General features: G+C 41.7%; 1 protein-coding gene across 1 annotated transcript in view; it reads right to left on the reverse strand.

Annotated features, from left to right (window-relative positions):
* Positions 1-12,614, reverse strand: part of KDM7A (lysine demethylase 7A) — an 84,178-nt gene extending 71,564 nt beyond the window's left edge. The window contains exon 1 of the mRNA XM_067536035.1: positions 12,243-12,614. Within this exon, the coding sequence (XP_067392136.1) occupies positions 12,243-12,361 (119 nt within the window). The 5' untranslated portion in view covers positions 12,362-12,614. The remainder of the gene's footprint in view (positions 1-12,242) is intronic.
* Positions 12,615-15,096: the final 2,482 nt, after the last annotated feature.

Raw genomic sequence — 15,096 nt, forward strand, 5'->3', positions numbered from 1 at the left:
TAAGTCACTGGTCCTACAGACAACGCCTCCTTCACTACACAAGCCTGATGCACTCCCTTAGCACCATTCATCCTGTGCACTGAATGAGGCAGGGGCCCATGGAAAAAATATGTAATCCTGGAACTAAAGGCTGCCTCATAATGCATACGGACAAGCGAGCCAAATTAAGGATGTACAGACAACCTTAATTCTGGCACTTCATAACTTCTGAGTGTTTGACTTTGAAAACTTACGTTTATTTTTATGTAATGCTCTTGGTTTTTTAAAAACCAACAAAATAATTTCACTGTATGAAACAATAATGGCCCTATAAAGGTGTTATGAACATGGTTGGAATCTTTAGATCCACAGCACAGAACTCTACCATTCGAGCTAATGGAGCACCTGATTGTTGTTGTAGATTCTCTTCTATGTGGACCAGCATTTCATTGCCAACAGAATATTTTTAGCAAAGCAAGAAAGTAAACTGGACATAATAGTCATAAAACAGAATTTTCATTTCTTCATGGTTTAAAAAATATTGCAATATTTTTATTTTATAACAATCAATTTGCCCTAGAATTTCAAAATTGGACATAATCTATTACTCTGATAAAAACGAATGCCTTTGAGTGTTTTTTAAATTTAACAATTATATTTTTGAAAGTTTTAATTTTTATGCACATCTTAAGTAGGTGTGTATGGTCCAACACAGACATTACAATCACTAACAATTTTGAAAGTTGATGTCGGTATTAATCACAGATTTCAAGTCTTTAGTATGTTAGTCAAGCACCTGGAGTTTACAGCCAACCACACTGAGCTTGTGAGGTTTAGGAGTGCCTAGGCTGCTACTCACAGCTTTTTGAAATAGCAAGTGTAATGCTGACAAACTAATAAGAGCTTGCCTACGTGAATATAGTTTGCAGCAAGCTAGGGTGTAAATCTACTCACACTAGCGAGCCCACACACTAAGTGTCCGTGTGGACTCTGCTGCCACACATTAGAAGTTATATGATGCTCTTTATTCCTGTTTCAAAGCAGAGTAGATTAAAGCCCAACAGGGGAACTTCTAGTGCATGGCAGCTGGGTCCACACAGACACTTACAGCCTGGCAAACTAGTACTGAGTAGATTTACATCCTAGCTTACTGCAAACCTCAAGTGTTCATACAGACAGCTCTTAGGTTTCACTGCTACACAAAAATTTCCCCCCATATCCCACTTTTCTAGGGGGGGAAAAGGAGGAAGGAAAGCGAGAGGAAAAAAAAGGAAAACAAACAAAGTTGGCATCTCAATTTTTGAGAACAAACAAAAGTGAAATTTTGAATGAGATTAAAACTTTTCTTTTAAAAAAATTGAAAAAAATTATATCAACTATTCAGAGCCCTGTGGGCAGCTGAGAAATTGCCTAGATTCATGTAGGTTTCACTGTGCTAGTGCATGACAAAGATATGAGCAGCAGCAAAAGGTACTGGAGCTATTACCCTAGATCAGTGGTCCCCAAACTTTTGGTCTGTGCCACCCCTTACTCAGTCCACGCCCCTGTGGGAGCTGGGGGCCGAGGCTATAATCTGGGGAGCAGGGCGGTTTTTCCTTCATTTTTAGCCCCTATAAAAATTAACATCTGAAAGTTATGGATGCAAGTTGGTTTGGAAAGGGTCAAGTGCTCACCTTCTAGAATGATCCAGATCAGACCAAATCTATGTCTTCTTAAAAAAAAAAAAAAAAACACCTGAAAACTTCAATTCTCAAAATGTTACCTTTCCCCTCCCATCCCCACTTTCATGCATAGTGTTTTTGAGACAGCCTTAAAGTAAATAAAATAAAACATTAATGTAAAGAGACCCAGCATAATTAAATGTACAAAATGAGTTTAGCAAGCTAGCTGCAGTCTGGCAACGGACAGTTTCAAATGAAAATAAATAGATTTAATACTACAACATATTAAAAATTTAGAGCATTTTGATTCTCACTGCATTTGGCTTTTACAATAATATGGACTGATCTTCTATAGAAGCTTTTTGCTTTTATGGCAAACCTCAGCACTTGTATGTCCTGCAGAGCAAGAATGAACTTAACATTTTCAGCAAGAAAGGCCAATTTAAAAATCTACTTTATTTAATGCCAAAGTAATGGAAAAAAGTTATTAAATATTAATTCAATTCAAAGCAGAATTGACCCAGAAAGACAGAACTAACCATTTAAACCCATGTTAGTGGCATGAAGCAGAAACACATCTGAAGACACTTGAAACGTCTAAAATGTAAGTTAGTGCTGTGTATTCATAGGCCAATATCACAATATGGAATAAAGACTATTAAATATGAGAAATGGTTCCGCAATTATAAATTCCTTAAATACATCACCAAAATAATTAACAGTTCTTCCGCTAACAGGTCAATGGCAATTTGCTGTTGTCTCATAGTTGACTGGAATTTTGTTATTAAATGAATAAATTTTTTTTTAGATTGTGAAATGTTACTTTTCTAGCCTGTGAACTGAATATATGAAAGTCTTTACAAGTTAGTCAAAATTGTTTAGACATGGTTCTAAAAAGAAAGAACAATCTACTAAAAAGTACAAGTATCTGTACGACGGGCAGGTGTTTGCTTAAGTACATGTGGGCAAACTGACATGTAAGAGGGAATGGGCACAGTACATTCTGTTCTCTTTCGAAAGAAAGAGTAGAGAATTCTACCAGGCATTTGAAATATTTACTACTTACAATCCAATCATTCTCTAATACAATCAGTGCTCAGAAAATATTAGAAACCATAAATTAAGTCCTGAAAACATAATTAACAGCCAATGAACAAAGCAAACACTGTAAAAGAATAAAATGCCACATAACACCGTACCCATTTTACTATCATATGCTAAGGAAACTCACTTAGTAAACAGTCAATAATTTACATAAACGTGAAGACCTAGGAACTTTTCACTTCATACCTGCTAGGTGTTAAAAGTCCAGATCATGATCTATAACTGCATTTCCAACCATAAGGCTCTACCCTAAGAATCAAGGACCATCCGGCATGGGTTTCTATTACATACACAGTTAAAGACATAAAAATATTAGATTCATTTAAAAAGCAACAAGACCTACATCCACAAAAATAAGAGCACCTCTTATAAATCATAACTTCAATTCTTCAGTCAAATTAACTGTGTGTCAAAGAAATCAAACTGGAAGTTACTGTATTGGAAAATTTTCTGTCACTTATCTAGATGGTGATGCAATACAAAGTCTCTACTAACCAGTTAAATTTCATACTTAGCACCTTACAGGAACTGTCTTCACTAACTCACTTGACATTTTCTGCCAGAAGTGATCACCAAGTTAAAGAATGCTTCATTTATTTTTTTCGAATGGGTACACTAAGCAGGCAAAGCTAACAATAGGGTTGATACAGAGCAATTAAATATCATATAGATTACAACTAAACTGTTTCAATAACTAATTCTAAATCTTAAAATCTTTTAAGTAGCATAGTATAGTTAACTAGGTGAAAACTCATTACAAGTGCAATTCAGAAAGTGTAAAAAAGCAGAAAATGGCTCAGAACTTAACAATTGGACAATAACAGACCATGAATCCCTGTAACAATTGAAGCTGGCGATCTTCTGAACAAAGAACTCTCAACTATGCTTGTAGCTGTTTCCATCACGTCACACTGATTCAGACATTCTAGGCTTCAGAGTGACACAGAGTGTGGCAATCCTGGAATCTTATTATTTAGATAATTAATTTGTACTGTATTACATACTACTAATGTTCTAACACATTTACATAGGTTCAATATGTCCTGATCTTATTCTAGTCTGGAAAACCGAGTTCTGCCTACCTAGATTCTCGAACAGATTTTAATTAGATATAGTATTCTTCACTTCCTGTCCTAAATTATGCATTGTTGTACATTGTTAAACAGCAACTGTATTTCACCGCAGAACATTCAGTGATGGATAAAGTGATGCCTATGTACACAAGATACTTTGATTCTTCTTAGATGGAAGGCACTATTAAAAACTCAAGGTCTCTAACTAATCATTAGAGCCCTGCAAACCTGCAGATATTCATCCACTTTATATCTGCAGACCACATTTGCAGATTGGATGAGGATACAAATTCTGTATCCACGCAGAGCTCTACTAATCATCAGCTACTTTAGCATGATGAAATCATTTTATTGTCCTCCTACTATAATTTTAAGAATGATAATATAAAAACATTCACTGAAACAGGTAGACATTATTACCTACTCTAAGGATTAAAAAATTATGAGTCAGGCTTCAAAGTCATGAGTGGCTTAAAAAAGTCATCATTTTTTTTTTAAATGAACTTCAGAGTCTTTATTTACCTTCTGAGTTAAGCCATTAGTGTTAATATTTTCAGACATTGCCCCACAACCATGAGAGCTAGAAGCTTACATTTTTTGGAAAAGGGAAGTTGAGATTCCCATGGTCACATGACTCAAGGAGCTGGGGCTTTAAAAAAACGATCAAATATCACAATTGGAAACATATTATTGATCTGAAGGAAAAGAATCCATTGCCTTCAAGAACAGCACATGCGTTCAATTGATTAAACACCAGTTTTTCAAGACAACTGCACACTCAAAACAGATATCCACACAATTCCAAGTATTATGAAGCTGTTCCAAGAATCAGACTTTTCTATAGCACTCAACACAGTTGTATATGAGCACTTCACACAGATTAATGAGTTTATTCTGACAAGAGAAGTTATTTCACAGAAGGGGAACTGAGGCAGAGAGAACAACTTGTTCACAGTCAGTTAGGAAATTTGTGACAGGGCTGGAATTAGACATCAGATGTTCTGAGTTCGAGTCTGGTGTCTTAACCGCAAAGCCATTCCCTTCCTCTTAGTATAACCAAACTACCTAGAGGTGTGTTGTTGTTAAAACAGAGAGGCTTGTTTTTTAAAAATTGTAAACCAAAGAGAAAACTACTATTTGGAGGGCGAAGAGAGACACAGATGTAGCCTTTCGGAACTACAAAAGAGGTGGGAGTTTCTCTCTTGCTTCTATGGAAATTGTGCTAAATTATAGAAAATAAGTTTAAGAAACCTTCCCTCACCTTACTTTTGCCGGTCTAACCTCAGTTTCCACAGAAACAAAGTCAGTCAGCAGCTAAAAGCAAAAACTCATTTGTTGATTACAGCAACAAATGTGGGTTATGAAAACTTAGCTGAGAGTTAAAGATTCCTAAGTCTGAAGTGATTCAATTTAAATTTTAAATTAAAAAAAAAAAAGTAAGGTAACATTCCTATTCAACAGCAGTAATTACCGGAAGGAAAAGTTAGTTAGCGTATCCCATCCTGGTAATCACACCAGATAACCACACAGTTTGAACCTTTGCCAGCCAATTTAACACCTCCTTTCATAAATTTATTTGTAACTTTGTCTGTGCCCACAAATTGTAAATTGCCAGAATGGATACAGATGAATGTACAGCCTGTTTTGGAAGCATCCATGACAGGCTATAGAATGAATGCCATTCCAAAAGGCACCCCCACCACCACCTTGCATTCTGCAGGTTGGTCCTTCATAGCAGACAATGATTTTAGAAGAAATAATCACCATAATGTTCTTTCTGCTTAACCAGGAATGAAGAAGTCTCATCTCCAATCTGATGTTGTTAATCCTAACAGCCACAGGAACACACAAAACTGGTTTTAAGGCAGGGGCACATGCTCCCCAGGACCCCGAAGGATGGGGGGGAGGGGGGCTGACAGCTCCGACGGGCCCGAACTGGGTAGGAGGGCACAGAACATGCTCCCCCAAAAGCACTAGAATCGAAATTCCCACACACGCCTCTGTTTTGAGGTCAATATTGTATTAAATGAGTGGTTCCAAGAACATCTTAAAACTCTGGAAGCAGATATTTACCATCCTCAGAGTCACTAGACTGTACTTACTCTAATTAATATAATTTTTTACAAGTTAAAATAAAGTGCAATCTCGATTTATTCTTAGACCCAAGAATTGATACAAGGAAGTCTTCTAAAAGGCAGAAGAGACCTTGAGAATCTGCGCTTCTACTAAACACTCCTCAAAAGTACAAAAATACATGAACATTCTACCTTTTCAAATGAACTGTCACCACAGAGACATTTGGAAAAGACCTTAGGCAGAACTGAAAACTAAATGGCAGAATTCTGTATTGGTAAAAATTCTCACCAGGACAAATATGAAGTTACTTCTTTTCAGCAGATTAGATTAAATATGGAATTAAGTTTCTGAGGGTGAGAACTGCGAATCAATGCTGTAAATTCAGAGATGACCAAAACTGAAGTTTAACCACTTAAGATTTTACTTTATATCAAAAGTAATGTTCATTATGCACATAACAGTGCTGTAGTTTTCTTCTTCATGATCCTCTATAACTTGCTCACTTTGAAATATGATCACCAAGATTGTCTCCATTTGTAAAATTGTGAGCATTTTAAACAGACATAGATGTAAACTTCTAAATCTAAGACAGACTCAGAAAGAAATACATTCAGTTGTGAAGTGCATGAAGTTTGTAATAATAGGCATCTCCTTTTGGATGATCAACTGACACTATTCAATACCATTAACATTGAAAAAGAACACAAAGGGATTTTCAAACAATTTCAAAGATCAGTTATATTAAGACTGTTTAGCAACTGAATGGATGGATGGATGGCACAGAAAATATCATATTGCCTCTTTATAAATCCATGGTACTCCCACATCTTGAATACTACATGCAGATCTGGTTGCCCCATCTCAAAAAAGATATATTGGAATTAAAAAGGTACAGAAAAAGGCAAATAAAATTATTAGGGGGTATGGAAAAGCTTCCATATGAGGAGAAATAAAAAAACCTGACTTTTCACCTTGGAAAAGAGATGATATGGGGAGGGGGGGGAATATAATAGAGGTCTGATAAAATCATGACTGGTGTGGAGAAAGTAAATAAGAAAGGATTATTTACTCCTCAGAATACAAAAACTAGGGGTCATCAAATGAAATTAATAGGCAGCAGGTTTAAAACAACAAAAGGAAGCACTTCTTCACACAACACACAGTTTACTTGTGGAAGTCCTTGGCAGAGGATGTTGTTAAGGCCAAGACTATAAAAGAGTTAAAAAAAGAACTAGATAAATTCATGAAGAATAGGTCCATCAATGGCTATTAACCAAGATATGCAGGGATTGCTGTTTGCCAGAGGCTGGGAATGGCCCACGGGATGGATCACTTGATGATTACCTGTTCTGTTCATTCCCTCTGAAGCACATGGCATTGGCCACTGTCGGAAGACAGGATACTGGGCTAGATGAATCATTGGTCTGATCCAGTATGGCAGTTCTTATGTTCTTAACAAAGAAGCCTTTTCCTCATAGTACAACTCCCAGAACTTTCCACTAGGAGAATTTAGTTTTATAAGAACAGTGTCAACTTAAATCACACTTCTACCTGTTTTTAAACCTAAGACTACTATACCTCAATTTCAGTTTGTTTGAGAATTCGATACCAGCCTATGTACAGTGGGTCTGCACTGTTGCAACTTGAGAACCAAAAACAAGACGACAAAAAAACAGGAAAAGTCACTGTAAAACCAAAAAAATGGACAGGAGACTCAGAGCAGGTATAATATCAAACTATTTTTAACTTTAGAATTGACCAAGTTGGCTGTGCCCCTTTAGAACTAATATTGGTTATGTCTCAATTATACAATTTTACAAACCCAAAAAGTAACAAGCAGAGAAAACTGTAAACTTCTTTGGACACAGACTTCATCTTTTTTTTTTTAGTCCTGAAAGTGTCCTGTATATTTGTGATGCTGTAGAAATAAAGTAAAAGCACTAAGTCTTACAATCTAAATCTGTGACGGACATAACAAACACTAAGTGAAGGTCTACACTAGAAGCGCTACACTTGTGCAGCTGCGCCACTATAGTGCGTCTGGTGAAGACGCTCTATGCCGATGGAAGAGTGCTCTCCCATTGGCATAATTACTCCACTTCCACAAGAGGTGGAAGCTTTGTCGGCAGGAAAGCATTTCCCACCAATGTAGCGCTAGTTGTACACTTAGGCTGCTGTAACATGCGCCACTCAGGGGGATGTCTTTTTCACACCTGAGTGATGTAAGTTAGATCGACTTCAGCAATAATGTAGGCCTGCCCTAAGGAAATGCAAGAAGCCTATCCTATACACGTGCACACAGCGGTAACTGTTGTCACAGGCACGACTGTAAGAGTACAGACATAATCATAGAAATGTAGGGCTGGAAGAGACCTCGTGAAGTCATCAAGTCCAGCCCCCTGTGTTAAGGCAGAACCAAGTAAACCCAGACCATCCCTGACAGGTGTTGTTGTAAAACCTTTGATGGGGATTCCACAATCTCCATTGGAAGCATATTCCAGAGCTTAATTTATAGTAAGGAAGTTTTTCCTAATTTCTCACCTAAATCTCCCTTGCTGCAGATTAGGCCTATTATTACTTCTCCTACCTTCAGTGGATATGGAGAACAATTGATCACTGTCATCTTTATAACAATGCTCAATATATTGAGGGGCGGGGGGTGGGGGGGGGGGGGGGGGGTGGGAGGGACCTGATAACAGTCTTTCAGTCTTCTCTCAAAGCTAAAAATGCACCTTTTAAAAAACACCTTTCCTCGTAGGCCAGGTTTTCTAAAACATTTATCATTCTTATTACTCTCCTCGGGACTCTTTCCAATTTGTCCACATTTTTCCTAAAATGTGGCACTCACAATTGAACACAGTACTCCAGCTGAGCCCTCTCTTGTGCCAAGCAGAGGAGGACAATTACCTCACGTCTTACCTACGACACTCCTGTTAGTACTGCCCAAGTAACAGTAGCCTATATTGCAACTGCATCACACTGTTGACTTGTATTCAATTTGTGATCCACTACAAAGCCCACATCTTATTCATCACCTCGCCAGTTATTCTCCACTTTGATTTTTCCTTCCTAAGTGAAGTACTTTGCATTTATCGTCATTGAATTTCATCTCATTGATTTCAGACCAATTCTCCAAGTTGTCAATTATTTTGAATTCTAATCCTGATGAGACCTTCAAAGAACAGGATTTGTGTAGGTCCTGCAAAGTGTGTTTTGAGGAGAGGCTTGCAGGAAGATGCCAACACTGCAGATGAAGTACAAAAAGGGGTTTCAGGCATGGAAGGTATGTCTACACTGCAGCTGTGAGTGAGCATTCTAGTCCAGACAGACAAACTGGTGCTAGCTTGAAGTTGATCCAATAAAAGATATTACCTCACCCGCCTTGTCTCTCTAATAGCCTGAGACCTACACGGTTACAACTTTTAAGTCATGAACTAGCCTATAATATAACAAAAAATTCACACTTATCTTTGGCTCAGTGCAAATAATACTAAGTACAGAAGCAAGGTTAATATCCAGTTGTAACATCACTAGAACCTATAATGTATAAACAGGCTTTCAGAGAATGCAATATCATGGAGTATGTAAAATATTTGGCTTTATAAAAAACCAACAGCATTTCACGCAAATGTATGTTTTAATACAAATACAATATAACCGGGCCAAAACCCAGCCATTTAAAAAAATGTAGAAAAATCATTTCCAATTTTTCCTTCTGGATACAGAGGCCAAAATGGGTAAGAAACATATGGCAAGAATCAAAAAAGCATTGTTTGCACTCTCTCTTTAAGACAGCTACAAAGAGGCTCTAGTGGATGTATGCAGGAAGGAAGCGGGGGGGGGTGGGGGGGGGGGTAAGTGGACAGCAACTTTTTACTTTTGTCAGTAAGTATATTAAAAAACTATTAAACACAAATACTCAATTGCACGAGTGCAGTAATACAGCTATTAAAAACAGCATTTTAAGATTTAATTAAAATTGTGTACTTCCATTAAACCTTTAGTCTAATCTTAGACTGAATTAAGCTATACTTTAGAACCAGAGACTGAAGCTGGTGCAGAACGCAGCAGCTCACTTATTGAGCAGGGCATCTCACTGGGATCTGCAGGAGCTGCCCACTGGTCTAGGTGGAGTATGCCCAAATAGATTATGAAGCTAGAAAGGGGACATACAATATTCTGCTATTTTCCATATGCTATTAATGTTTCAGTTAGTAACAGCAAGAGACAGCTACTTCTTGATGCTGGATAACAAATTTTTCATGGTGGTAGTCTATATCTTTGTGTGGATTAAAAAAAAAAAAACCCCATTCCTTTACCATAATACTTCATCAGCTAACAGCTGCCTGAGATGTGATCAGTACAGAGAGAAGAGAGCTTGCCTTTCACCGTATCAAGCAAACATTGTACATCCCCATTTAAGGAGAAATATTAAAAAACAGAACAAAGACTCTTTCCCCCCCACCCAACCTCCAAATTAAAAATAAATCTCAAAGGTCTGTATGTCAGGATGCATTGTTTAGCTTAATACAAACTTCTCAAACAAGGTAGGCAAAAGTAAGTTCCAATCCCACTGTGTTCTGAAGAGTGCAGAGCAAATAAAATATTATGTAACGGTTTGTACAGCTGCAATTCCAAATCTAAACAGATCCTATATGTGCTGGAGAATAAAGATGTAATCACTATCAACTTGAAATCTAGTCAAACGTTTGAAAAGTAATTTCAAACCATACATCTTCTCCGAATCCCTCGTGTGGTTTTAGAATTACACTTGCCAATTTTCTGTGTTTTTCTGTCCTTTGCTGTTGTGTGAAAGGCCCATTCATAAGTGAAGTCTGACTGAATTCACTCAATACATGCTCAATGAAAAAACGATTGCAAAGACCATTAATATTTCCGCCCAGCCAAAAAAAAAAAAAGTTACCAAAACAAATATTTTTTTCATTTTCAAACAAAACCCAAATATGGAGCCTAAATCAACACCCAGTAACTGTTATCAGACCTGCTGTCAGACTGTCAATGCACTCCTGCTTACAACAAGACCACATGCTGGGGATATGAGGAACAAATACACCTGCAATGTCAAACAAACCACAGAAAAAGTTTCAGCGCTGACTATGCAGCAGAATAATTGACTGATTTTTTAATTGGCTGGATGGATAACTTTTAGGCATGTCACAGTTTCCTATGTTCCTTGAATCTACACAATTGAACTGAGCACTAAACGCATGTGCTTGTTCTTTTAAATTCGACTTCCCACCCACATCCAGCAGAGGGAGACTCGGCTGTCTAGCCTGCTACATGGTGAGTCTGTTTTTGTTAAATGGGGGGTATTTAAATGTCCTGCTGTCAATCAAAACAGACTTCCCACAATCACAGCCAGCTCCTCAGTAAATATCCCTGCGCTTGGTCTCTACGAATAACAGCGTCTCCAAACCTGAGCCGGGCAGCTGGGGCCAGAGCCCGACAGCTCCTTGGGCCGCCGAGCCCCCAACTTGTTTCTTTGTTTAAATGCCCGTGAATGCTCTTTCCCCCCCCCCCCCCAGCGCACACACACACTAGGAGGCGGCCGCTGCATCGGGCCTCTCTCACGCACACGCTCCGCTCCCCAACCACACACGAGCCGCCGGCGGCGGGGGAAGCCGCCTGAGAGCGGCCAAGAAACGTCAAACACAGACAGGGCAGGAACGGACCCACAACACCGAGCGGGGCACGAAGCCCGGACACGGCCGCAGCTGGGAGCTCCCCGGGGCACGCTGCTAGGCAAGGGGACGTTCTCTCCCTCCCTCTCCCGCACCGACCGGCCGGCCGGCGTCTCCTAACCCCCTGCGTGGGGGAGGCAGCCCTGGGGGACTCCCCCACCCACACACTCTCTCACACGCACCCCGGGCGGACTCAACTTCTGGGCAGCTCCTGCCCCCCGCGCCGCAGCCGGACCGGCGGCCCCGCATCTGTTGCTCGCTTTACTTTTCTGGGTGACACCCCCTGTCCCCCTCCCCCCGGCCGAGGAGCCCCGTACGCAGCCCTCGGCCCGCACGCGGCTCCCCAGGGAGGGAAGCCGGGTCACGCAGCCCGGCGGCGAGGAGGGCAGCAGGGCACAGAACGCGAGGCTCGCCGGGAGCCGGCCCCGCTCCGCTAGCGGGGGGGGGGGGGGCTCGCAGCTGCCGCAGGTCCCGGCGCAGAGAGGCGAGGGGTCCCCGGGCTCCCGGCGCCCCCCATTGTTCCCCGCCGGTGGGGGTTGTTGTTACCGGGGTAACTGCCACCCCCGGTTGTTCCACCCCCCCCTCCCCGCCCCCACAACGGCCCGGGCGGGGGCTCTGCTCGCCCCGCCGGGCTCCCCGGACCCTACCTGCCGTGGAACCAGTCCTTGCAGATGTCGCACTCGATCATGAAGCGGCTCACGTCGTAGGGCTCCCGGCACACGCAGTACACGGGGGTCGCGGTCGCCGCCGCCGCCGCTCCGGCCATCTTTAAAGAACTCCCTGACTAAGCCACCCTCCCCCTCCAACAGCCGCCGCCAGCGGCACCAATAACAACAGCACGCGCGACAGCGCCACGGGAGCGCGCGCGACGGGCGGCCCGAGAGCGCGCGCGCGCGCCCTCCCCGCACACAAGTCCTCAGAGTGAACGCTCCCGCACTGAGCATGCGCGCCGGGGAACTTCACCTCCTGAGAGCAGAGGCAGCTCCGGGCGTACGAGCGGATGCGAAACTCGAGCGTGCCCGCCAGCGCTCTACGCTGATTGGGTGAGCGACGGAAAAGCACGTGCCCCAAATCCCTTTGGAGGCGGAGCAGGCAGGCAGCCCGGGCACGCGCTCGCTCCTCCTCCCTCACCTCCTCCGCCCGGAACTGTCACGCGGGGGGGGGAGGGGAAACAGAGGGGAGAGAAGGGTTCCGCGAGGACACAGAGAGAAAGAGCTCGAGCTCTGGGAGGAGGAGGAGGAGCCAAAGCGTCTCTCTTATGCAACCGAACGGGACAGAGACCGGAGCGGGGGGAGGGAAGTGTCTCTACGGAAAGTGCCGACAGGTGCCGGACTTGCCCGAAGCGGCAGACTTTGTTTTTCAGGCTTCTGAATGACACGGGGATTCCCTAGCGCGGGGGGCGGGGCGGGCTGCATGCCACTGACTCACCGCAGCGACTGAGGGGTCGGCGGCCACTCTCTGGCCCGGGGGAGCCCAGCCTGTTTGCTGGGGGGGGGAGGGGTGGGTTGGCGTTATAGGGAGACAGGGAGGACCTGGCCGCGGCAGAACGTTTGGTACAACACCTGGTGCAACAGGGAACAGGTGACACGTGGGGCCCGGCCCCAGGCAGCAGAGGGGTCCCAGCCAGGCTGCTGTGGGGACACAGAGGGCCGGGCCTGGCCTGGCCTGGCCTGGCGGAGGGCAGCTGCACAGAGACCTGTAGGGCACAACCCTGTGAGGGACACACACACACACACTGGGGGTTTTGGGGTTTTTTTTTTTAAATTTGAAAAATATAACCCGAATATTTCTTTACAGTGGGTTTTGTAAACTGCCACTTTTCTTTTGCACAACGAACTGTTTAAAACGAAATTGGAATTTAATACACGGGCCTGCGATTATTATCATCTCTTAGAACATGACATTAAAAAGGTGCTGACTCCGTGAGCCCGTATCAAGAGAGGGCTGCATGTCTGTGTAAAGGAAGATAGACACGCACAGATTCAGCATCAAAAGCTTTGGGAGGGCTGCATTTCTGTGTAAAGAAAGATAGACACGCACAGATTCAGCATCAAAAGCTTTGAGAAGGCTGCATTTCTGTGTAAAGGAAGAAGCAGGGAGACGTCTAATGTCTGAGGTCAAGCTTTATAAATTCAGCACGCTAGGTCACGTATTGTAGTAAGGGTTTGATCTTGTGGAGGAGCCAGGGACTGCGCTATTGGGTGGAAAAACTGCTAACGTCATCCCAGGCATAAGTACCTGGCCTCTGACTACAGGAGACACCATTATACATTTCGTCAGTATCATCCATTGAGTCCACCTGGGTGCATTCATCCTCTTGTAATAGTTTGATAGTGGCTCCGCACCTGATCTCTGATTGGCTCCATCCACCCTGGAAACTTTCTTTCCAACTGATGGAAAAAACGCTGATCTGCCTGGTAACTAGCAACCCTTGCTTCTGTATGGTTCTGGCCACTGCAAGCAAAGGGCATTGCTCTGTTTCCATAGGTGTGTACACAAAAAGACAAATAAACAGAAATCTATTAATTTCTCAACTGCCTCCCTCGGTTTCTCCACAAATAAAATACTGCAGAGCAAAAGATATGTGGGTTACACTAGCAGCAGTCTTGAATGGTTGTGTTCTTTTGTTTTTCTGGGGGTGGAGATGTGATACAAGAGTTATTTAACACGGGAAAAGAAGCCAAGTGTGGAGCCAGAAAGGAGCAACATTGGTGTCAAAACATGACCCTGTGGGAAGAAGGAACAACATTCTTCAGAGTGCAGCCTCTAGTGTTGATTTCAGTACCTGGAAATTGGAGAAAAAACTGCTATGGCTACAGCTCCTTTATTAAAAAAAAAACAAAAACCATATCTGGGAATATTTTCAAGAAATCGTGTACCTCTGGGTAAAAAGAGAACACATGCCAAATGTAAACAGTGCAACAAAGATGTAAGGCCTGGTTGTCAAAATGCAACAACAACATTGTGAAACATGCTCCTCAGAAGGTAATTATTCTGAAGATGGTATGTGGACATGTCTGAACAATCTGGTTAATAAATTCATTTTTGCACCATTCTTATGGACTGTCAATCATATCTTACTATGCTAATGAATTATAACAAATTACTGTAATACATTTGTGTTTTGCGTGAATTATGTATGACAAAGTTTTTGTTTTCAAAATATAATAGGTGTGTTTGTTTGTAAGAGTAAGATTTACTATATTTTTACTGTTACTGGTGGATTTCTGAAATGATTTATTGTGCAATATAATAAAACATCCTAGGTGAAGATTTCCTGTAAAAAATAAAGTTTTATTAGGCATTTATTAATTTTAATATTTTTTTAAAAATTGAACTGTTTGGTATATTTTGAGAGATAAGAGCTTAAATCGATTCACATAATTCATACGATTTATTATTTTTCCCTATGAAACTGGGTGTAGAATAAATTATCATTTAAATAGTGGTACAAACAACTGCAGGAGGAGCAATCTTTTTTTTTTTTAAATTATTTTAAAG

This window comes from Emydura macquarii, unplaced genomic scaffold (assembly GCF_026122565.2).
Source record: "Emydura macquarii macquarii isolate MOO-44397 ecotype Brisbane River unplaced genomic scaffold, CSIRO-AGI_Emac_v2 contig_3530, whole genome shotgun sequence".
Classification (NCBI taxonomy): domain Eukaryota; kingdom Metazoa; phylum Chordata; order Testudines; family Chelidae; genus Emydura; species Emydura macquarii.